This window comes from Salvelinus namaycush, chromosome 10 (assembly GCF_016432855.1).
Source record: "Salvelinus namaycush isolate Seneca chromosome 10, SaNama_1.0, whole genome shotgun sequence".
NCBI classification, from domain to species: Eukaryota; Metazoa; Chordata; class Actinopteri; order Salmoniformes; family Salmonidae; genus Salvelinus; species Salvelinus namaycush.
Genome location: NC_052316.1, coordinates 49,489,133 through 49,514,116, shown reverse-complemented (window position 1 = coordinate 49,514,116; position 24,984 = coordinate 49,489,133). Strand labels below are relative to the sequence as shown.

Genomic DNA, 24,984 nt, shown 5'->3' with positions numbered 1-24,984 from the left:
AATGTGGACCTGGCCTAGATTATCACTCCTACTGAATAGGTAATCTAATGGGGACCTGGCCTAGATTATCACTCCTACTGAATAGGTAATCTAATGGGGACCTGGCCTAGATTATCACTCCTACTGAATAGGTTATATAATGTGGACCTGGCCTAGATTATCACTCCTACTGAATAGGTAATCTAATGGGGACCTGGCCTAGATTATCACTCCTACTGAATAGGTAATCTAATGGGGACCTGGCCTAGATTATCACTCCTACTGAATAGGTTATATAATGGGGACCTGGTTTAGATTATCACTCCTACTGAATAGGTTATATAATGGGGACCTGGCCTAGATTATCACTCCTACTGAATAGGTTATATAATGGGGACCTGGTTTAGATTATCACTCCTACTGAATAGGTTATATAATGGGGACCTGGCCTAGATTATCACTCCTACTGAATAGGTAATATAATGGGGACCTGGTTTAGATTATCACTCCTACTGAATAGGTTATATAATGGGGACCTGGTTTAGATTATCACTCCTACTGAGACAGCTGGTGTATATCTGCTCTGGTCTCCTCGGGTGACCCACAGGGTTTGATGCTGAGACCACTACACTACAATTCAGATCAAACTGTATTGAAACAAATTACGTGTGATCATTCACGGAATAACATTTCAAAGCTGACATTTATTCACCGAGGCCTCAGGGTAGATAGTGAGGTTGGATTTGTCTAATTCCAGTGAATAGGACCCTGTGATTCTATGAGACGACAGAGCCTCCTAGTGGCCATGTGGAGAACTGCAGGTTGTCTTTCTCGCTGCAGATTTACACCATGATTATACACAGGACAGAAAGGGGGTGGGGGGGGGGGGGGGGGTTGGACAACTGAATACATTCAGCTGAAAAGTGTCTTCCGCATTTAACCCAACCTCTCTGAATCAGAAGAATTATGTTGTTTCATTTGATCCATTTCTATTCATACTCTATTTGAAGGAATATGTCTATGTTGATATGTTCTGTCCTTTCTCATTTCTGTCCTGCAGGGGTCAGTACTGGACCAGTACATTTTACTGTATACCTAAACATTATTGGTTTGTCTGTAAAAAATAAAATGTAACATGCACAATACTGCGGTGTATTCTGTTGCCCCTACGGTTGACCAGGATCCTACGGTTGACCAGGATCCTACGGTTGACCAGGGTCCTACGGTTGACCAGGATCCTACGGTTGACCAGGTCCTACGGTTGACCAGGATCCTACGGTTGACCAGGATCCTACGGTTGACCAGGATCCTACGGCAGGATTCTACGGTTGACCAGGATCCTACGGTTGACCAGGATCCTACGGTTGACCAGGTCCTACGGTTGACCAGGATCCTACGGTTGACCAGGATCCTACGGTTGACCAGGTCCTACGGTTGACCAGGTCCTACGGTTGACCAGGATCCTACGGCAGGATCCTACGGTTGACCAGGATCCTACGGCAGGATCCTACGGTTGACCGGGATCCTACGGTTGACCAGGATCCTACGGTTGACCGGGATCCTACGGTTGACCGGGATCCTACGGTTGACCGGGATCCTACGGTTGACCGGGATCCTACGGTTGACCAGGATCCTACGGTTGACCAGGGTCCTACGGTTGACCAGGGTCCTACGGTTGACCAGGGTCCTACGGCAGAATCCTATGGTTGACCAGGATCCTACGGTTGACCAGGATCCTACGGTTGACCAGGATCCTACGGCAGGATCCTACGGTTGACCAGGATCCTACAGTTGACCAGGATCCTACGGTTGACCAGGATCCTACGGCAGGATCCTACGGCAGGATCCTACGGTTGACCAGGATCCTACGGTTGACCAGGATCCTACGGTTGACCAGGATCCTACGGTTGACCGGGATCCTACGGTTGACCGGGATCCTACGGTTGACCGGGATCCTACGGTTGACCGGGATCCTACGTTTGACCAGGATCCTACGGTTGACCAGGGTCCTACGGTTGACCGGGATCCTACGGTTGACCGGGATCCTACGGTTGACCGGGATCCTACGGTTGACCGGGATCCTACGTTTGACCAGGATCCTACGGTTGACCAGGATCCTACGGTTGACCAGGATCCTACGTTTGACCAGGATCCTACGTAAAAATACCATGTATAGTTCTCTCCAGTTGCTTCATCTCTACTCTGTCAGACTGTATTTCACAACTCTGTCAGACTGTATTTCACAACTCTGTCAGACTGTATTTCACAACTCTGTCAGACTGTATTTCACAACTCTGTCAGACTGTATTTCACAACTCTGTCAGTCAGTCAACATTGAAGAGCTCCACAACAATAAGTAAGTGTACGTATTAAGGCTACTTCCATCTTTGGATGTAATGTTTCAGTCAGGTAATGTGGTTGTCGTATCCATACCTGTCATTTAAAATTCTAAGCCAATCAGATGTTTAATTATTCCGTTTTTGACCGTTATGACAATGCAGCTTCTCTGTGTTGCTGGACTTAAGCCATACAGCTGTGTGTGTGTGTGTGTGTGTGTGTGTGTGTGTGTGTGTGTGTGTGTGTGTGTGTGTGTGTGTGTGTGTGTGTGTGTGTGTGTGTGTGTGTGTGTGTGTGTGTGTCACATAAGGCAGCTCTGTCCACGGATCATCTAAAGCCTTGTTCACATTGGCAGTTTGAAGTGACTCAAAACATTTTTTAAAGTTATATAACTGACTCAAATCTGTTCTTTTTTCCTGCAGTCTGAACAGCCAAAAAAAGCCCATGGAATCAGATATTTCAAGCCACATTATGTCATTTCATAACATCTGTATCTAGATCATTTTCAATGTACCGTATGACAGAGGGCACGCTGCCAGTCGTGGTGAGAGGAACGCGAATAGTAAAACTACAGTCACAGTCAATGCAGATGCCACATTGTAATGAATGTTGTGTCCATATAATGACATATAGCATTATATGTGTAGGATCTCTCTGGCTCTGACACAGTTGTGGAATACAGTCTGACAGAGTTGTGAAATACAGTCTCTCTGGCTCTGTCACACCAGAAGTCTGTCAGTGTGACCGATGAGGTCATAGGACCCCAGATCTGGTCCAAAAATAGTGGGCAAAAGCAGTGCACTATATAGGGAATAGGGCTCTGGTCTATAGTAGTGCACTATATAGGGAATAGGGTCCTGGTCTAAAGCAGTGCACTATATAGGGAATAGGGTCCTGGTCTAAAGTAGTGCACTATATAGGGAATAGGGAGTCATTTGGTATTCTAATTGTATCATTGAAATATGTCCTATTTGCACTGTGTGTGTCTTTAAGCTTCCTATCGTCTTTCACAAGTCCCTAGTCCCTGTTCCAGAAAACCTGAGCTTTGTTGTGGTTGTTGCAGGTTTTACTAGGTCCTCATCTGCTTGCATGTGCCTACCCTATATCAAGGTGTGTTCACTGAATTAACCCTTTGCTCTGTGGGATCAAGTACTGTTTAAACCCACTCACCGGATAGTAGAGAATAACATCCAGTGATCCTAGCTAAAGTGATGTCACTCCTCAAGGACTGTTTACACAATGCCATCAAATACATCCACATAGACTTTGACAAAAGCTAAGCAACTTATATGTTGGTTTCCCGCAAAGACAAAAATGTGGTTGAGAAAGCCCTCAGCGATGATCTTCTGAATGTCAGTAAATGGCTATATAACAATAAATAAGATGTCACTTCACCTTTGGAAAAACAGAGTCCATCTTGTTCGAGTCCAAAGTGAAACTGAGGAAATCCCCAGATTTTTTAAGGTGGTAGTAGGTGACATAGTAGTCGCAGCAAAATACTCTGTTAAGTATCTTGGATGTTAAGTATCTTGGATGTTAAGTATCTTGGATGTTAATACGTATCTTGGATGTTAATACGTATCTTGGATGTTAAGTATCTTGGGTGTTAAGTATCTTGGATGTTAATAAGTATCTTGGATGTTAATAAGTATCTTGGATGTTAAGTATCTTGGATGTGTTCTAGATAACCATCTGACAGGGGAGAGCATGGCACAAAGCGTTATCTCCAAAGAGAACCATACAATTAGATTCCTGGCTAGAACCTCCAAATATCTGGATAAGATTGCAATGGGGACATTGGCAGGGGCTCTTGTTCAGTACCACTTCGACTATGCATGCTCTTCCTGGTACAATAGTGCCCGCAAGTAATTTAAAAAAATAAATTGCAGACATCTCAGAACAAATTAGTCAGGATTATTCTTCAATTTCCAGCACTTACGCATCTTGACTATTCCCACTTTCAAAGCCTTTTAGACGGCTTAAATTGGAGGAGAGAGTCGCTCAGATAAAAGTGTGTCTTGTACATTAGATTGTCCACATTATGGTCCCCAGGTACCTGTGTAATTACTTTAACTTAGTGAGGGATAACCGTAACTATTCAACTACAAAGAGTGAAACGGACGCTGTTCTTTTAAGATTTAAAAGTGGTATGTGGGGGGAAAGAAACATTTTCATACTCGGCTGCTATTCTTTGGAATAATCTTCCAAAAGAATTTGAAACTTACAACCTCCATAGGTAGTTTCAAGTTCTCACTGAAAAAAATTGCTAAATATAGTAGCATGTCTTAAAAGGGAGGGGTAAGATTAAAGTAGGTGTCAGAGAAGGAAATGCCCAGGATAGCATATGGTCTGCTGTTTGGTGCTTGTTGTTAATTACAATGTGATTGTATTTTGTGTGTATGTATATACAGTATGTATATATATATATATGTATGTGTGAAGGTAGACCTTGAAATACATCCACAGGTACTCCTAAAATTGACTCAAATGATGTCAATTGGCCTATCAGAAGCTTCTAAAACCATGACATCATTTTCTGGAATTTTCCAAGCTGTTTAAAGGCACAGTCAACTTAGTGTATGTTAACTTCTGACCCACTGGAAATGTGATACAGTGAATTATAAGTGAAATAATCTGTCTGTAAACAATTGTTGGAAAAATGACTTGTGTCATGCACAAAGTAGATGTCCTAACCGACTTGCCAAAACTATAGTTTGTTATTAACAAGAAATTTGTGGAGTGGTTGAAAAACGAGTTTTAACGACTCCAACCTAAGTGTATGTAAACGTCCAACTTCAACTATATGTATATCTGTGTGTGTGTATATATTATGGATTGATTGTTTATATATTAAGGGTATGTGAGACAAGGAAGATGTACCTGTCCGTAGTTGTTTTTTAGGAACAGAAATTATATGAATTATCGGATGCTGTGAAACAAACAAAAATTGTGTCTGTCATTGTCTGTTGTCATTATGATCGCCGTCTAACCTTCCTGTATTCCCCCTTTCCCTCTTTAAAAGGACCGCAATGGAAATAATCTGTTACGGTTTATTGTGTTATCCTTCATGATTTTCTTAAATTTTATGTGGAGGCATCACCAGCTGAAACACCCTTATGTATGGATTTGACAAATTATCAAAGAAATTCAATCAATCAATCAATCAACCAACCACATGAGGACAAACGAGTAATGGCTGTGTTTGACAGGTTATATTATAGCCAGTGCTTAATTCGTAAATCGGGAGGTCCCAGAACAAAAAGTGAGCTCAAGAGGAGGGTGACCTGGGGAGCTCTGAGGTATGAGAGAGAAAAAAATCACCTCTATGATAAAGCATTGCATGCATATTATCACATTTTGCATAGAGTAGTAGAGTCACTTACAGAACTTGCACACGTGTGGAGTGTTTTTCGTAGCCTAGGATCCCAATTGTTTGGGGGCCTTTTATCATTTAATTTCATGTAATTCTAAGTCATTTTACATGACTGGAGACTTCGGGCAGAATCTTTTATAATACAGCACAAAGGATCGAATTGACAGGCTACTTTGACACTGACAAACTGAGGATCTGAGATCAATAAAAACCACCTTGTCTTGATCCATCAACAGCCCAGGCCTTGATGTGTGTGGAGACGCATAGTGTAGACTACAATATGAGGAGGAAATTATAGTCCGAAAAATTGCTTTCCTGTTTCACTCACTCACCCAATTATGCGCAGCTCACTCGCCGGTGATGGCCGATACATTCGTGTCAAAAGCCTATCTCAAAATAATAGATCAAATATGTTGGTAGCCTACAGCATAAGAATTAGAATCTTATCTTTTCAGCAGGAGCCATTTGCTTTCCAAGCTGTGTTTTCCCACTATTATATTTGAAATATTTCCAAAGGCCTGTTAGGCTATGACCTGTAGGCTATGCCTTGTTATTGGGCTACACACAATCCACAGCTAGGCAAGAAGCTACTGATCCTCTGGCTAAATTATAGGCCTTAGCCTCGACCATAGACCTCATTGTCAAATATGCCGTCCTTAAAAGGTCATTCACACTAATGCAAAGTAATAGAGGACCTGATAAATATAGCTGTCTTCTCTTACTGAAAGGTCAATGGTAGCATATTTCAACATGCATTTTCAATAGGAGAGGAGGAGGAGGTGGGGGGTGGGTGATCTTTAGTTATGTTGTTCTACAGCAGTAATCCTCATAACCTGATGGAATCCCCTCCAAAATAACTCAACACTCTCTTCCCAACTCCTTGTGTTTTCCTCTATTTGACCATAGCCTCGGAAGTCCAAAGTTCTCATACACCATGAGCGAAACCTGGAAGCCGAGGCTAATTTGACAACAGCCCTTTTGAGGTTCTCTGTTTGACCAGTCCTCCAGAAATTGATAGCAGAGCTGAGATCAATTGATTGCCAAGTTACTGTCACAGACTATGGTTGCTGTCCAAGTTACTGTCACAGATCATGGTTGCTGTCCAAGTTACTGTCACAGACCATGGTTCCTGTCCAAGTTACTGTCACAGACTATGGTTGCTGTCCAAGTTACTGTCACAGACTATGGTTGCTGTCCAAGTTACTGTCACAGACCATGGTTGCTGTCCAAGTTACTGTCACAGATCATGGTTCCTGTCCAAGTTACTGTCACAGATCATGGTTCCTGTCCAAGTTACTGTCACAGACTATGGTTCCTGTCCAAGTTACTGTCACAGACTATGGTTGTTGTCCAAGTTACTGTCACAGATCATGGTTCCTGTCCAAGTTACTGTCACAGACCATGGTTGCTGTCCAAGTTACTGTCACAGATCATGGTTGCTGTCCAAGTTACTGTCACAGATCATGGTTGCTGTCCAAGTTACTGTCACAGACTATGGTTGCTGTCCAAGTTACTGTCACAGACCATGGTTCCTGTCCAAGTTACTGTCACAGATCATGGTTGCTGTCCAAGTTACTGTCACAGACCATGGTTGCTGTCCAAGTTACTGTCACAGATCATGGTTCCTGTCCAAGTTACTGTCACAGATCATGGTTCCTGTCCAAGTTACTGTCACAGACCATGGTTCCTGTCCAAGTTACTGTCACAGATCATGGTTCCTGTCCAAGTTACTGTCACAGATCATGGTTGCTGTCCAAGTTACTGTCACAGATCATGGTTCCTGTCCAAGTTACTGTCACAGACCATGGTTGCTGTCCAAGTTACTGTCACAGACCATGGTTGCTGTCCAAGTTACTGTCACAGATCATGGTTCCTGTCCATTGTGGATGAGTGTAGGGACTGAGTTTACTGATGTAAAAGTCTAATTACTGTAGGATATGATTCCCTATATGAATCTTTGGGTTGGAATGAGATTTAGAAAATGAATGTATAAAGTGAAATCTACTTCAATGACAACTGGAGCCATCAAATGTTTTACATGTATTTAATTATTTGTTATTTGACCTTTATTTAACTAGGCAAGTCAGTTAAGAACGCATTCTTATTTACAATAATATAATAATTATTTTAGCAAAAATGTTTATCTTTAATTTACAATCTGTAGAAATTATGAGAATAGAAAGGTTCAGTACTTTTGTGAAGCATCACAGCACAGTTGAAAAATATATGGCAAATAGAAATCCAAAATGGATGGTGTTGAGAGATAGATGGGAGGAGTTGAGTGGAGCTGAAGGGTGGGACTGGATGGTGGTCAGAGATAGATGGGAGGAGTTGAGTGGAGCTGAAGGGTGGGACTGGATGGTGGTCAGAGATAGATGGGAGGAGTTGAGTGGAGCTGAAGGGTGGGACTGGATGGTGGTCAGAGATAGATGGGAGGAGTTGAGTGGAGCTGAAGGGTGGGACTAATAACAACAAGGTAACACATGTAAAAAAATAAATACAGGGTTTGTAAAATGTATATAGGTTCAGAAATGGTGTGAAATAGCACAGTTACAAATATATGGCAAATAGAAATCAAACTGGAGGGACATCAGAAATAGAGGAAGGCCAGGACTAAAAACAAAGAAAATATAACTATTGTAAAATAGATTGTGTTTGTAAAATGTGTATAGTATGTATAAACTGAAGGTAGAAGCCTAAGTGTTACTGTTTATTGGTTTCTCCAATTAGGGGAAGGGTGGTAGGGTTTGGGGAATAATAATGGTATATTCTATAAAAAAGTATGTATATATACAGTGGGGAGAACAAGTATTTGATACACTGCCGATTTTGCAGGTTTTCCTACTTACAAAGCATGTAGAGGTCTGTAATTTATCATAGGTACACTTCAACTGTGAGAGACGGAATCTAAAACAAGAGGTGAGATCTTGCATGGAGCCCCAGACCGAGGGTGATTGACCGTCATCTTGAACTTCTTCCATTTTCTAATAATTGCGCCAACAGTTGTTGCCTTCTCACCAAGCTGCTTGCCTATTGTCCTGTAGCCCATCCCAGCCTTGTGCAGCTCTACAATTTTATCCCTGATGTCCTTACACAGCTCTCTGGTCTTGGCCATTGTGGAGAGGTTGGAGTCTGTTTGATTGAGTGTGTGGACAGGTGTCTTTTATACAGGTAACGAGTTCAAACAGGTGCAGTTAATACAGGTAATGAGTGGAGAGCAGGAGGGCTTCTTAAAGAAAAACTAGCAGGTCTGTGAGAGCCGGAATTCTTACTGGTTGGTAGGTGATCAAATACTTATGTCATGCAATAAAATGCTAATTAATTACTTAAAAATGATACAATGTGATTTTCTGGATTTTTGTTTTAGATTCCGTCTCTCACAGTTGAAGTGTACCTATGATAAAAATTACAGACCTCTACATGCTTTGTAAGTAGGAAAACCTGCAAAATCGGCAGTGTATCAAATACTTGTTCTCCCCACTGTATGCATGTATATATATATACCTCCCCAATTAAGGTGCACCAACCTCCTGTGGTATATATATGTGTATACGTATGAATGTTTATGTGTATGTGTATATATATATTTTGATATATATATCAATAAAAAAATGAAATGAATAATAAAATCTTATTTATAATGACAGCCTACCCCGGCCAGAAGTAGACAGAGATGTCATACTCACTAATTGTTTTGTGTAAGTGTAACAGTATAACTTTACGGCGTCCCCTCGCCCCGACACGGGCGCGAACCAGGGACCCTCTGCACACATCAACAACAGTCACCCACGAAGCGTTGTTACCCATCGCTCCACAAAAGCCGCGGCCCTTGCAGAGCAAGGGGAAACCCTACTTCTAGGTTTCAGAGCAAGTGACGTAACTGATTGAAACGCTACTAGCGCGTACCCGCTAACTAGCTAGCCATTTCACATCCGTTACACTCACCCCCCTTTCAACCTCCTCCTTTTCCGCAGCAACCAGTGATCCGGGTCACGGCACCAATGTAACAGTATAACTTTACGGCGTCCCCTCGCCCCGACACGGGCGCGAACCAGGGAACCTCTGCACACATCAACAACTGACACCCACGAAGCGTCGTTACCCATCGCTCCACAAAGGCCACGGCCCTTGCAGAGCAAGGTGCAACCCTACTTCTAGGTTTCAGAGCAAGTGACGTAACTGATTGAAACGCTACTAGCGCGTACCCGCTAACTAGCTAGCCATTTCACATCCGTTACATAAGTGTTTGGCAAAGTGGTCAAAGTAGCTGATTTGTGTCAAAAGTTGCATTGTTGTATTTACGGTGAACGGAAGTTGGAAGTGATGATGTCACAATGGGGAGCTTTAGAAAATAGAGACAAACAAAAGTATAAATCATATGAGAAAAAGTTGTATTGCAAGCACACTATTCCAGACTAGTCTGCACACTTTAACGTTTTGAATGGCATTTCTAGTTTACAGAGTGTAAGAGCAGTAGTGTGCAGAAGAATAAGGAGTATAATTCTTCGAAAGTCCCACCTAACTATGAAGTTGTCTACTGTCCATTGACCACTTTACCTCATCTATTGATTGCATTGTTTGAACAGAATCTTGGCAGTTAATTAAAAACATGAATGGAATCATTCTTCTAAAACTGTCTGGCTAGCTAACAAACATCAAGGTCAGATTAATTCTTAGCACAAATATCTTATCACAGCACTGGCAAATTATGGTTGATCAACTCCCTGACCAAAATGGTTTACATCCAGTCATAACAAGGGTCACGACCCTTCTAGTATTCTAATTCCAAATGTTCTGTTTGGGATGACCATGCGCTGCATGCCGGGATACATCTCCGTGTTGACACAAAATGGTCGAGTATGTTTTGTGACCTGGGAGTTTAGCAGGCCTAAAAACCAAACTTGTATCGTATTATTTGGCACGCAGAACATCCATTCGAGTAGTATATAGTAAGTGCCGAATATAGTGTTATAGCAAGGACACGTGAGAGCAAGACTGGCGAAGGGAAGCTGATTTGGCCACAGACAGAAAGTCCGCCCCTGAATGACTCGGCTACCGTTCACAGGTCGGTAGTATACAATATCATCTAACGCTAGCTAGCTAACACCGGGGATACTATTGGACTGCAATTTACTGTCAATCGTGTCCGAGGTGATTCCGTGAACAGCGTGTATAAACATCGCCAAAATATTCATACACGTTTGCAGTGATTTTACTTTTTATTTTATTCAGTATCCACCCTCCAGTTGTTGACATCTCCAGTTTGACATAATATGGGTTTTACTTAGATTGAACTAGAATCATCTAGCTTCTTCTCAACTCGCTGCTGCTGTGGTGACAGTTCAGGGCACGTTTGACGTGAATAAACGTCTGACTAGCTTGTGTTTGTCAACATTGCAACCATGTTGCAACATGACCTGTAGCTAGAGGTGTAATCATTACGCCGATACCGTTGCAACATGACCTGTAGCCTGGGGTGTAATCATTACGCCGGTACCGTTGCAAAGCATTTTGTTTACTCCAAATGGGAAACGCAAACGAGAGTTTCCATTGGACAAATTCCCAGTAGGTCCCTCCCCGTGTCGTTCCGTTAGTTTCCGTTTGGTTCTTAAACGGTAAACGGTTTCCGTAATGAATACACCCCAACCGAAATATAATAATGTTGCAACAATTATAATGAGTTTGTTGACATCAGGGTGCTGTAGAATATTATCTTCCAGGCAGAACGAACCATATGCTGACTGACTAAGCAAGACTTTACTATGTCAAAGGAAGCAAATGAATATGAGGTAGTTGAACTGTTATAGCTCTTTTATATCTGTCTTTTTCGTTAGTTATAATTCCCGAAACAGAGTTGGCCTTCTTATGGACGTTTATTTTGGGAAGCCTAATATAAAGATGATCCTCGAAGGTTAGTTCTCTAACTTCCTCCCATCTTGTCCTTTTCAGAGTACAGTTACCTACATCATAGAGGACACTAAACCAAGCCGAATGTAAGTGTCAGGTCCAGGCATGTTACTACTACTAATACCCCCATATTCCCATGAGCCACCTCATTTGGCACACTATTTTTTTTGCACACAATTGTTCTGCTATTCCTATTTGGACTGAACATGTATTGTGAAATATCATTCTGATATGACATTGTGGTATAAGGATAGATCATTAGTCTGATATATGATATGACATTGTGATGTAAGGATAGATCATTAGTCTGATATGATATGACATTGTGATGTAAGGATAGATCATTAGTCTGATATGACATTGTGATATAAGGATAGATCATTAGTCTGATATGATATGATATTGTGATGTAAGGATAGATCATTAGTCTGATATGATATGACATTGTGATGTAAGGATAGATCATTAGTCTGATATGACATTGTGATGTAAGGATAGATCATTAGTCTGATATGATATGACATTGTGATGTAAGGATAGATCATTAGTCTGATATGACATTGTGATGTAAGGATAGATCATTAGTCTGATATGATATGACATTGTGATGTAAGGATAGATCATTAGTCTGATATGACATTGTGATGTAAGGATAGATCATTAGTCTGATATGATATGACATTGTGATGTAAGGATAGATCATTAGTCTGATATGACATTGTGATGTAAGGATAGATCATTAGTCTGATATGATATGACATTGTGATGTAAGGATAGATCATTAGTCTGATATGATATGACATTGTGATGTAAGGATAGATCATTAGTATGATATGACATTGTGATATAAGGATAGATCATTAGTCTGATATATGATATGACATTGTGATGTAAGGATAGATCATTAGTCTGATATGACATTGTGATGTAAGGATAGATCATTAGTCTGATATGATATGACATTGTGATGTAAGGATAGATCATTAGTCTGATATGACATTGTGATGTAAGGATAGATCATTAGTCTGATATGATATGACATTGTGATGTAACGATAGATCATTAGTCTGATATGATATGACATTGTGATGTAAGGATAGATCATTAGTCTGATATGACATTGTGATGTAATGATAGATCATTAGTCTGATATGATATGACATTGTGATGTAAGGATAGATATTACCATTCTGATATGACATTGTGATGTAAGGATAGATCATTAGTATGATATGACATTGTGATGTAAGGATAGATCATTAGTCTGATATGATATGACATTGTGATGTAAGGATAGATCATTAGTCTGATATGATATGACATTGTGATGTAAGGATAGATCTTTAGTCTGATATGATATGACATTGTGATGTAAGGATAGATCATTAGTCTGATATGATATGACATTGTGATGTAAGGATAGATCATTAGTCTGATATGATATGACATTGTGATGTAAGGATAGATCATTAGTCTGATATGACATTGTGATGTAACGATAGATCATTAGTCTGATATGATATGACATTGTGATGTAAGGATAGATCATTAGTCTGATATGATATGACATTGTGATGTAAGGATAGATCATTAGTCTGATATGACATTGTGATGTAAGGATAGATCATTAGTCTGATATGACATTGTGATGTAAGGATAGATCATTAGTCTGATATGACATTGTGATGTAAGGATAGATCATTAGTCTAATATGACATTGTGATGTAAGGATAGATCATTAGTCTGATATGATATGACATTGTGATATAAGGATAGATCATTAGTCTGATATGATATGACATTGTGATGTAAGGATAGATCATTAGTCTGATATGATATGACATTGTGATATAAGGATAGATCATTAGTCTGATATGATATGACATTGTGATGTAAGGATAGATCATTAGTCTGATATGACATTGTGATATAAGGATAGATCATTAGTCTGATATGACATTGTGATGTAAGGATAGATCATTAGTCTGATATGATATGACATTGTGATGTAAGGATAGATCATTAGTCTGATATGATATGACATTGTGATGTAAGGATAGATCATTAGTCTGATATGACATTGTGATTTAAGGATAGATCATTAGTCTGATATGATATGACATTGTGATGTAAGGATAGATCATTAGTCTGATATGATATGACATTGTGATGTAAGGATAGATCATTAGTCTGATATGACATTGTGATGTAAGGATAGATCATTAGTCTGATATGATATGACATTGTGATGTAAGGATAGATCATTAGTCTGATATGATATGACATTGTGATGTAAGGATAGATCATTAGTCTGATATGATATGACATTGTGATGTAAGGATAGATCATTAGTCTGATATGACATTGTGATGTAAGGATAGATCATTAGTCTGATATGATATGACATTGTGATGTAAGGATAGATCATTAGTCTGATATGATATGACATTGTGATGTAAGGATAGATCATTAGTCTGATATGACATTGTGATGTAAGGATAGATCATTAGTCTGATATGACATTGTGATGTAAGGATAGATCATTAGTCTGATATGATATGACATTGTGATGTAAGGATAGATCATTAGTCTGATATGACATTGTGATGTAAGGATAGATCATTAGTCTGATATGACATTGTGATGTAAGGATAGATCATTAGTCTGATATGATATGACATTGTGATGTAAGGATAGATCATTAGTCTGATATGATATGACATTGTGATGTAAGGATAGATCATTAGTCTGATATGACATTGTGATGTAAGGATAGATATTATCATTCTGATATAACATTGTGATGTAAGGATAGATCATTAGTCTGATATGATATGACATTGTGATGTAAGGATAGATCATTAGTCTGATATGATATGACATTGTGATGTAAGGATAGATCATTAGTCTGATATGATATGACATTGTGATGTAAGGATAGATCATTAGTCTGATATGACATTGTGATGTAAGGATAGATCATTAGTCTGATATGATATGACATTGTGATGTAAGGATAGATCATTAGTCTGATATGATATGACATTGTGATGTAAGGATAGATCATTAGTCTGATATGACATTGTGATGTAAGGATAGATCATTAGTCTGATATGACATTGTGATGTAAGGATAGATCATTAGTCTGATATGACATTGTGATGTAAGGATAGATCATTAGTCTGATATGACATTGTGATGTAAGGATAGATCATTAGTCTATGATATTGTGATATAAGGATAGATCATTAGTTTGATATGATATTGTGATATAAGGATAGATCATTAGTCTGATATGATATGACATTGTGATGTAAGGATAGATCATTAGTCTGATATGATATGACATTGTGATGTAAGGATAGATCATTAGTCTGATATGATATGACATTGTGATGTAAGGATAGATCATTAGTCTATGATATTGTGATATAAGGATAGATCATTAGTCTGATATGATATGACATTGTGATGTAAGTATAGATCATTAGTCTGATATGATATGACATTGTGATATAAGGATAGATCATTAGTCTGATATGACATTGTGATGTAAGGATAGATCATTAGTCTGATATGATATTGTGATATAAGGATAGATCATTAGTCTGATATGACATTGTGATGTAAGGATAGATCATTAGTCTGATATGATATGACATTGTGATGTAAGGATAGATCATTAGTCTGATATGATATGACATTGTGATGTAAGGATAGATCATTAGTCTGATATGACATTGTGATGTAAGGATAGATCATTAGTCTGATATGACATTGTGATGTAAGGATAGATCATTAGTCTATGATATTGTGATATAAGGATAGATCATTAGTCTGATATGATATGACATTGTGATATAAGGATAGATCATTAGTCTGATATGATATGACATTGTGATGTAAGGATAGATCATTAGTCTGATATGACATTGTGATGTAAGGATAGATCATTAGTCTGATATGATATTGTGATATAAGGATAGATCATTAGTCTGATATGACATTGTGATGTAAGGATAGATCATTAGTCTGATATGATATGACATTGTGATGTAAGGATAGATCATTAGTCTGATATGATATGACATTGTGATGTAAGGATAGATCATTAGTCTGATATGACATTGTGATGTAAGGATAGATCATTAGTCTGATATGACATTGTGATGTAAGGATAGATCATTAGTCTGATATGACATTGTGATGTAAGGATAGATCATTAGTCTGATATGATATGACATTGTGATGTAAGGATAGATCATTAGTCTGATATGATATGACATTGTGATATAAGGATAGATCATTAGTCTGATATGACATTGTGATGTAAGGATAGATCATTAGTCTGATATGATATGACATTGTGATGTAAGGATAGATCATTAGTCTGATATGATATGACATTGTGATGTAAGGATAGATCATTAGTCTAATATGACATTGTGATATAAGGATAGATCATTAGTCTGATATGATATGACATTGTGATGTAAGGATAGATCATTAGTCTGATATGATATGACATTGTGATATAAGGATAGATCATTAGTCTGATATGATATGACATTGTGATGTAAGGATAGATCATTAGTCTGATATGATATGACATTGTGATATAAGGATAGATCATTAGTCTGATATGATATGACATTGTGATGTAAGGATAGATCATTAGTATGATATGATATGACATTGTGATGTAAGGATAGATCATTAGTCTGATATGACATTGTGATGTAAGGATAGATCATTAGTCTGATATGACATTGTGATGTAAGGATAGATCATTAGTCTGATATGATGTGACATTGTGGTGATTCAGTCAGTTAATTTTTAACATGTCATAATTTTTCACATCGATCAATTTGCAACATTGGAGCCAAATCATAGGCCTACTACATTTTCCTCCAAATGCAATGCAATGCTGTGATTAACTTACGATTAGTACATTTATTGTAACTGTTGCATCGCTAGTTTATTCTGACTGTCTTGATTGTTTTTGTGCTTTTTAATCAACATTGTAAAGTTGATCTATCTTCTGTGTGTGATTTGTTAGTCATGTGATGAGCACGCTTCCTTTTCAATGGTCATCGTACTAAAACCTTGTCACTTCCTGTTTGAATGTCCTGTACAGGAAGAGAGCGGCTGCAAAGCATCTAATTGAGCGCTACTTTCGCCAGTTAACAGAGGGCTGTGGAAATGGGGCCTGCACGAATGAGTTGTGTGCTTCGTGTCTTGGTTTTCAACCGCTGGATCACAACACGGCAGCTATCAGAGCCCTGGAGCTCTATAAAATGAATGCCAAACTGTGTGGTCGTCACTCTGCTGCCTTCCCTGACAATAGCAGTGCCAAAGAAACCCACCCTGCCTTATTGGGCGACCGTCACGGGAAGATGCCAGACCACGAAGACAACCTGTTTCCTCCTAGGGAAGACTTCAGAGGTAAACACAATACTTTTCACAGTCCCAAAATGGCACCATGTACAGTACACTGCCCTCTGTGACCTTTTTCTCTCTATTCAATGTTCATTCATTTTAGAGTGAATCAAATGGTTGCCCATGTATTCATTTTAGAGTGAATCAAATGATTGCTCATGTATTCATTTTAGAGAGAATCAAATGGTTGCTCATGTATTCATTTTAGAGAGAATCAAATAGTTGCTCATGCATTCATTTTAGAGTGAATCAAATGGTTGCTCATGTATTCATTTTAGAGAGAATCAAATGGTTGCTCATGTATTCATTTTAGAGAGAATCAAATGGTTGCTCATGCATTCATTTTAGAGTGAATCAAATGGTTGCTCATGTATTCATTTTAGAGAGAATCAAATGGTTGCTCATGTATTCATTTTAGAGAGAATCAAATGGTTGCTCATGTATTCATTTTAGAGTGAATCAAATGGTTGCTCATGTATTCATTTTAGAGAGAATCAAATGGTTGCTCATGTATTCATTTTAGAGAGAATCAAATGGTTGCTCATGTATTCATTTTAGAGAGAATCAAATGGTTGCTCATGTATTCATTTTAGAGAGAATCAAATGGTTGCTCGTATTCATTTTAGAGAGAATCAAATGGTTGCTCATGTATTCATTTTAGAGTGAATCAAATGGTTGCCCATGTATTCATTTTAGAGTGAATCAAATGGTTGCTCATGCATTCATTTTCTCTGTGATTTCTCTGTCCAGAGGTGCATTACCTGACCGAGGAGAAGGTGTATGAGATCCTGAGTATCTGTGAGGGGAAGAAGGACTACTCTCCTCTGATCCGAGTCATCGGGAGGATCTTCTCCAGCGCTGACGGTCTGGTGCGGAGCTTCAGGAAAGACAAGGAGCAACACCCCAACACCAAGGAGCAGCGCAAGACCCACCAGGCCAAAGACGAGGACAAGGACGAGGACGACAAGGAGAGAACCACCGCCATGGAGCAGGAATCAGAGGCCTCGGCGTCCATGGAAGGAGCGACGGGATCGACGGAGAACAGACTGGGTCCTGTGGAGGTCTCAGTGGACATAGAAGCTGTGAGGAGAGTGTACGACAGACTCCTCTCCAACGAGAAGATGGAATCAGCCTTCCTCAACGCCCTGGTCTACCTAACTCCCAACGTAGAGCTGGATCTAACCTATCTGGACGTGTACGACACCAACCCAGACTACCTAAACATCTTCGTCATCGTGATGGAGAACAGCAGCCTCCACAGCCCAGAGTACCTGGAGATGGCCATGCCTCTGTTCTGTAAGTGTATGAGTAAACTCCCTCTGCCTGCCCTGGCCAAGCTGACGCGCCTGTGGTCTCGGTACAGTGTAGAGCACATCAGGCGTATGATGGAGACCTTCCAGCAACTCATCACCTACACGGTAAACTTAGTCTTTATCTGATTTTAGTCTTTTTAATTATTTAATTCATGCTCGCAGTCGACAAGACTGATTTATACAGAATGCTCAGTTACATGCTCAATATTCTTTATGCATTTTGTCATTTTCTACCTAGCTAGAGTTTGATTCCTCTGTAATGAATAGTGCTAACTCAATCTTAACCAGGAGTGATTTGTCACATGCACAGGATACAGCAGGTGTAAACAGTACAGTGAAATGCTTAGCTGTTATACACATTTTTAAAAAATGTATTATTCTCATTTTTATTCAGGTAATCAGCAACGAGTACGACAGCGACAGTCTGGTCAACGACGACGCGTGTGTGGTGGCTGCAGCCAAGTGTCTGAAGGTACTGTTCTGATTCAAAACTGCCTTGGTCAATCTGATCTGACAGCTCCTTCCATACAAACTATTAACATTACCTAGGAGAAGAACCAATGTCCATTAGCAATATCTAGGAGTAGAACCAAGGAGTAGAACCAAGGTCTATTAACATTAGCTAGGAGAAGAACCAAGGTCCATTAGCAATATCTAGGAGTAGAACCAAGGAGTAGAACCAAGGTCTATTAACATTAGCTAGGAGAAGAACCAAGGTCCATTAGCAATATCTAGGAGTAGAACCAAGGTCCATTAACATTACCTGGGAGTAGAACCAAGGTCTATTAGCATTACCTAGGAGTAGAACCAAGGTCCATTAGCAATATCTAGGAGTAGAACCAAGGTCTATTAGCATTACCTAGGATTAGAACCAAGGTCCATTAGCAATATCTAGGCGTAGAACCAAGGAGTAGAACCAAGGTCTATTAACATTACCTAGTGGTAGAACCAAGGTCCATTAGCATTACCTAGTGGTAGAACCAAGGAGTAGAACCAAGGTCTATTAACATTACCTAGTGGTAGAACCAAGGTCCATTAGCAATATCTAGGAGTAGAACCAAGGAGTAGAACCAAGGTATATTAGCATTATCTAGGAGAAGAACCAAGGTCCATTAGCAATATCTAGGAGTAGAACCAAGGTCTATTAACATTACCTAGTGGTAGAACCAAGGTCCATTAGCATTACCTAGTGGTAGAACCAAGGTCCATTAGCATTACCTAGTGGTAGAACCAAGGTCCATTAGCATTACCTAGTGGTAGAACCAAGGTCCATTAGCATTACCTGGTGGTAGAACCCAGGTCCATTAGCATTACCTAGTGGTAGAACCAAGGTCCATTAGCATTACCTGGTGGTAGAACCCAGGTCCATTAGCATTACCTAGTGGTAGAACCCAGGTCCATTAGCATTACCTAGTGGTAGAACCAAGGTGCATTAGCATTACCTAGTGGTAGAACCAAGGTCCATTAGCATTACCTAGTGGTAGAACCAAGGTCCATTAGCATTACCTGGTGGTAGAACCCAGGTCCATTAGCATTACCTGGTGGTAGAACCCAGGTCCATTAGCATTACCTAGTGGTAGAACCAAGGTCCATTAGCATTACCTAGTGGTAGAACCAAGGTCCATTAGCATTACCTGGTGGTAGAACCCAGGTCCATTAGCATTACCTGGTGGTAGAACCCAGGTCCATTAGCATTACCTAGTGGTAGAACCAAGGTCCATTAGCATTACCTGGTGGTAGAACCCAGGTCCATTAGCATTACCTGGTGGTAGAACCCAGGTCCATTAGCATTACCTAGTGGTAGAACCAAGGTCCATTAGCATTACCTAGTGGTAGAACCAAGGCTGGGAGCAGAACACTCTCGCCCCACAGCTATGGAACGACTTGCCCGGTCAGGTAAGAGGTACAGACACAGTCAAGGTTTTTGAAAACGCACCTTTTTAGCCTTTAAACAATGATTTTACTGTCCTTTTAATTAAATATTTCTGTATTATTTTATATATATTTTTTATATTTATTTTATTGTAGACTTTTTAAAATTTGATTTAATTTGTATTCTCAAACAATATCAACCATACCAAGGTCAATAAACAGACGACCACATCAATGACATCACACCTGCTCAGACCCACATGTTCCCACTGCTACCATGCTCATCAATGACATCACACCTGCTCAGACCCACATGTTCCCACTGCTACCATGCACATCAATGACATCACACCTGCTCAGACCCACATGTTCCCACTGCTACCATGCACATCAATGACATCACACCTGCTCAGACCCACATGTTCCCACTGCTACCATGCACATCAATGACATCACACCTGCTCAGACCCACATGTTCCCACTGCTACCATGCACATCAATGACATCACACCTGCTCAGACCCACATGTTCCCACTGCTACCATGCACATCAATGACATCACACCTGCTCAGACCCACATGTTCCCACTGCTACCATGCACATCAATGACATCACACCTGCTCAGACCCACATGTTCCCACTGCTACCATGCACATCAATGACATCACACCTGCTCAGACCCACATGTTCCCACTGCTACCATGCACATCAATGACATCACACCTGCTCAGACCCACATGTTCCCACTGCTACCATGCACATCAATGACATCACACCTGCTCAGACCCACATGTTCCCACTGCTACCATGCACATCAATGACATCACACCTGCTCAGACCCACATGTTCCCACTGCTACCATGCACATCAATGACATCACACCTGCTCAGACTCACATGTTCCCACTGCTACCATGCACATCAATGACATCACACCTGCTCAGACCCACATGTTCCCACTGCTACCATGCACATCAATGACATCACACCTGCTCAGACTCAGTCTCACAACTACACCCTCCTCATCCTTCATCCTCTGGATCTTCCCAGTGTTTGTACTACTCTATGCCATATGGCTCATTGACCGTTCTATTTTCATCCGTAGCCCACACCTTTTCAATATTTAAATAGTAATATACACTTGATTCATCTACTGTTGTAGTTTTTAATTTATTTTTATTTCACCTTTATTTAACTATATATACCTTTATTTAACTAGTCAAGTCAGTTAAGAACATATTCTTAGTTACAATGACGGCCTACAGGGGAACAGTGGGTTAACTGCCTTGTTCAGGGGCAGAACGACATATTTGTACCTCGTCAGCTCGGGGATTCGATATAGCAACCTTTTGGTTACTAGTCCAACGCTCTAACCACTAGGCTACGCTGCCGCACTCGTAGTGATGGAGGATCATTTGCTTTCCAGTTTTTTTCAAAATCATTGACGCGAAAAGTAGGAGCCACCCGATTGGGTATCTCACCGAATCAATTAGGAGCCACTCGATTGGGTATCTGTCTTGAATATTTTTTTTTTTTTTACTGTAAAGCGTTTTGCATAAAAACAAAAAAAGCATGTTAAATAAAGTTTGATTGTATTTGAAGCTGGTGTTCTACGCCAACGTCCTGGGAGGAGACCTGGATACGGGTCACAATGAGGAGGAGGAGCCTGCGTCAGAGTCCAGCGAGCTCACCCTGCAGGAGCTCCTGGGGGAGGAGAGGAGTAACAAGAAGGGGCCCCGGGTCGACCCTTTGGAGAAGGTGAGACGACCACAATGGACATATGTTGTTCACAACGATTTAAATACTTTCTGATTTTCAAATCATTTTAAAAAAGGAGCTGGGCGTCAGGACCCTGGACTGCAGACGACCCCTCATCCCCTTCGAGGAGTTTGTCAACGAGCCGCTGAACGATGTTCTAGAGATGGACAAGGACTTTACCTTCTTCAAGGTGGACTCGGAGAGTAAGTTCTCCTTCCAGAGCTGTCCCTTCATCCTCAACGCCTGCACCAAGAGCCTGGGTCTGTACTACGACAACCGCATCAGCATGTACAGCGAGAGGAGGATCACGGCGCTCTACAGCCTGGTACAAGGACAGCAACTCAACCCGTACCTCAGGCTCAAAGTACGACGAGACCACATCATCGACGACGCCCTCGTCAGGGTGAGTCACACACACACAGACACACACACACAGACACACACACACAGACACACACACACAGACACACACACACAGACACACACACACAGACACACACACACAGACACACACACACAGACACTTGTTGGTGTAATGTTGACGGGGAACTGCACCCGCTGATTTGGCCTCGTTTTTTTTTTATTTGCTCCTTAAGAATATATATTCTCAAACTCATGCATGTTGACCATGTTTAACTCTGCTATTTACTCTCCTCTCTCTCCAAAACCATTTCATGGACGATGATACAATGTGCAGTGCATTCGGAAAAAATTCAGACCCCTTGACTTTTATCCACATTTTTGTTATGTTACAGCCTTATTCTAAACTTGATTAGATTTTGCTGGCGGCCGTGACAGAAGCCAAACGTGAGTTGGCTTGGGGGTGTGGTTTGATGTGGGTGTGTCCTCGCCACCACCAAGACACGCCCCTCTGTCAGAACCTTGTCCGCAGCGGTTTCCTCGGTAACCACAAACAAACCTCCTGCAGGTTGAGATCAGTAACTACAGGCAGATGTACGGTGAGATGCCAGAGGAAGTGTTTAATAAGTCAGTAGTCTACAGAGTAATATGAGACTAATGCAATTCCTAAATGTATGTAGATATTGTAAACTAAGTGTTTTGATAACTTTCAAATGTAGTAACAGGTCAATGTAGAATGAACAACCCTTTACATAATACCATAGAAGAAGTGTTCTTCCTGTGTGATGCCCCGTATATAACAGGAGTTCCCTGATCCTGGTCCAGAATACACAGGGTTTCTCCCTCCTCATATTGACTGATACCTGATCCTGGTCCAGAATACACAGGGTTTCTCCCTCCTCATATTGACTGATCCTGGTCCAGAATACACAGGGTTTCTCCCTCCTCATATTGACTGATACCTGATCCTGGTCCAGAATACACAGGGTTTCTCCCTCCCCATATTGACTGATCCTGGTCCAGAATACACAGGGTTTCTCCCTCCCCATATTGACTGATACCTGATCCTGGTCCAGAATACACAGGGTTTCTCCCTCCTCATATTGACTGATCCTGGTCCAGAATACACAGGGTTTCTCCCTCCCCATATTGACTGATACCTGATCCTGGTCCAGAATACACAGGGTTTCTCCCTCCCCATATTGACTGATACCTGATCCTGGTCCAGAATACACAGGGTTTCTCCCTCCTCATATTGACTGATCCTGGTCCAGAATACACAGGGTTTCTCCCTCCCCATATTGACTGATACCTGATTCTGGTCCAGAATACACAGGGTTTCTCCCTCCCCATATTGACTGATCCTGGTCCAGAATACACAGGGTTTCTCCCTCCCCATATTGACTGATACCTGATCCTGGTCCAGAATACACAGGGTTTCTCCCTCCCCATATTGACTGATCCTGGTCCAGAATACACAGGGTTTCTCCCTCCCCATATTGACTGATCCTGGTCCAGAATACACAGGGTTTCTCCCTCCTCATATTGACTGATACCTGATCCTGGTCCAGAATACACAGGGTTTCTCCCTCCCCATATTGACTGATACCTGATCCTGGTCCAGAATACACAGGGTTTCTCCCTCCTCATATTGACTGATCCTGGTCCAGAATACACAGGGTTTCTCCCTCCCCATATTGACTGATCCTGTTGCAGAATACACAGGGTTTCTCCCTCCCCATATTGACTGATCCTGGTCCAGAATACACAGGGTTTCTCCCTCCCCATATTGACTGATCCTGGTCCAGAATACACAGGGTTTCTCCCTCCCCATATTGACTGATCCTGGTCCAGAATACACAGGGTTTCTCCCTCCTCATATTGACTGATCCTGGTCCAGAATACACAGGGTTTCTCCCTCCTCATATTGACTGATACCTGATCCTGGTTCAGAATACACAGGGTTTCTCCCTCCTCATATTGACTGATACCTGATCCTGGTCCAGAATACACAGGGTTTCTCCCTCCCCATATTGACTGATTCTGGTCCAGAATACACAGGGTTTCTCCCTCCTCATATTGACTGATCCTGGTCCAGAATACACAGGGTTTCTCCCTCCCCATATTGACTGATCCTGGTCCAGAATACACAGGGTTTCTCCCTCCTCATATTGACTGATACCTGATCCTGGTTCAGAATACACAGGGTTTCTCCCTCCTCATATTGACTGATACCTGATCCTGGTCCAGAATACACAGGGTTTCTCCCTCCCCATATTGACTGATTCTGGTCCAGAATACACAGGGTTTCTCCCTCCTCATATTGACTGATCCTGGTCCAGAATACACAGGGTTTCTCCCTCCCCATATTGACTGATCCTGTTGCAGAATACACAGGGTTTCTCCCTCCCCATATTGACTGATCCTGTTGCAGAATACACAGGGTTTCTTCCTCCCCATATTGACTGATACCTGATCCTGGTCCAGAATACACAGGGTTTCTCCCTCCCCATATTGACTGATACCTGATCCTGGTCCAGAATACACAGGGTTTCTCCCTCCCCATATTGACTGATCCTGGTCCAGAATACACAGGGTTTCTCCCTCCCCATATTGACTGATCATGTTGCAGAATACACAGGGTTTC

The 24,984-nt window shown here is 40.9% G+C and overlaps 1 protein-coding gene across 7 annotated transcripts in view; it reads left to right on the top strand.

The window, feature by feature from the left end:
• The first annotated feature begins 2,291 nt into the window (after window positions 1–2,291).
• LOC120055119 (ubiquitin-protein ligase E3A-like) overlaps window positions 2,292–24,984 on the top strand; it is a 64,973-nt gene continuing 42,280 nt past the window's right edge. For 2 of the 7 annotated variants that reach the window (XM_039003048.1, XM_039003049.1), the window contains exons 1-7: window positions 11,359–11,478; window positions 11,639–11,682; window positions 16,734–17,041; window positions 17,786–18,453; window positions 18,743–18,820; window positions 21,822–21,977; window positions 22,054–22,380. In XM_039003048.1, coding sequence (XP_038858976.1) covers window positions 11,452–11,478; window positions 11,639–11,682; window positions 16,734–17,041; window positions 17,786–18,453; window positions 18,743–18,820; window positions 21,822–21,977; window positions 22,054–22,380 — 1,608 coding nt within the window. In that variant the 5' untranslated portion in view covers window positions 11,359–11,451. Of the gene's footprint in view, window positions 2,342–10,522; window positions 10,755–11,358; window positions 11,601–11,638; window positions 11,683–16,733; window positions 17,042–17,785; window positions 18,454–18,742; window positions 18,821–21,821; window positions 21,978–22,053; window positions 22,381–24,984 lie in introns of those variants that run through there. The other 5 variants (XM_039003045.1, XM_039003046.1, XM_039003044.1 and 2 more) reach the window with 5 other exon arrangements.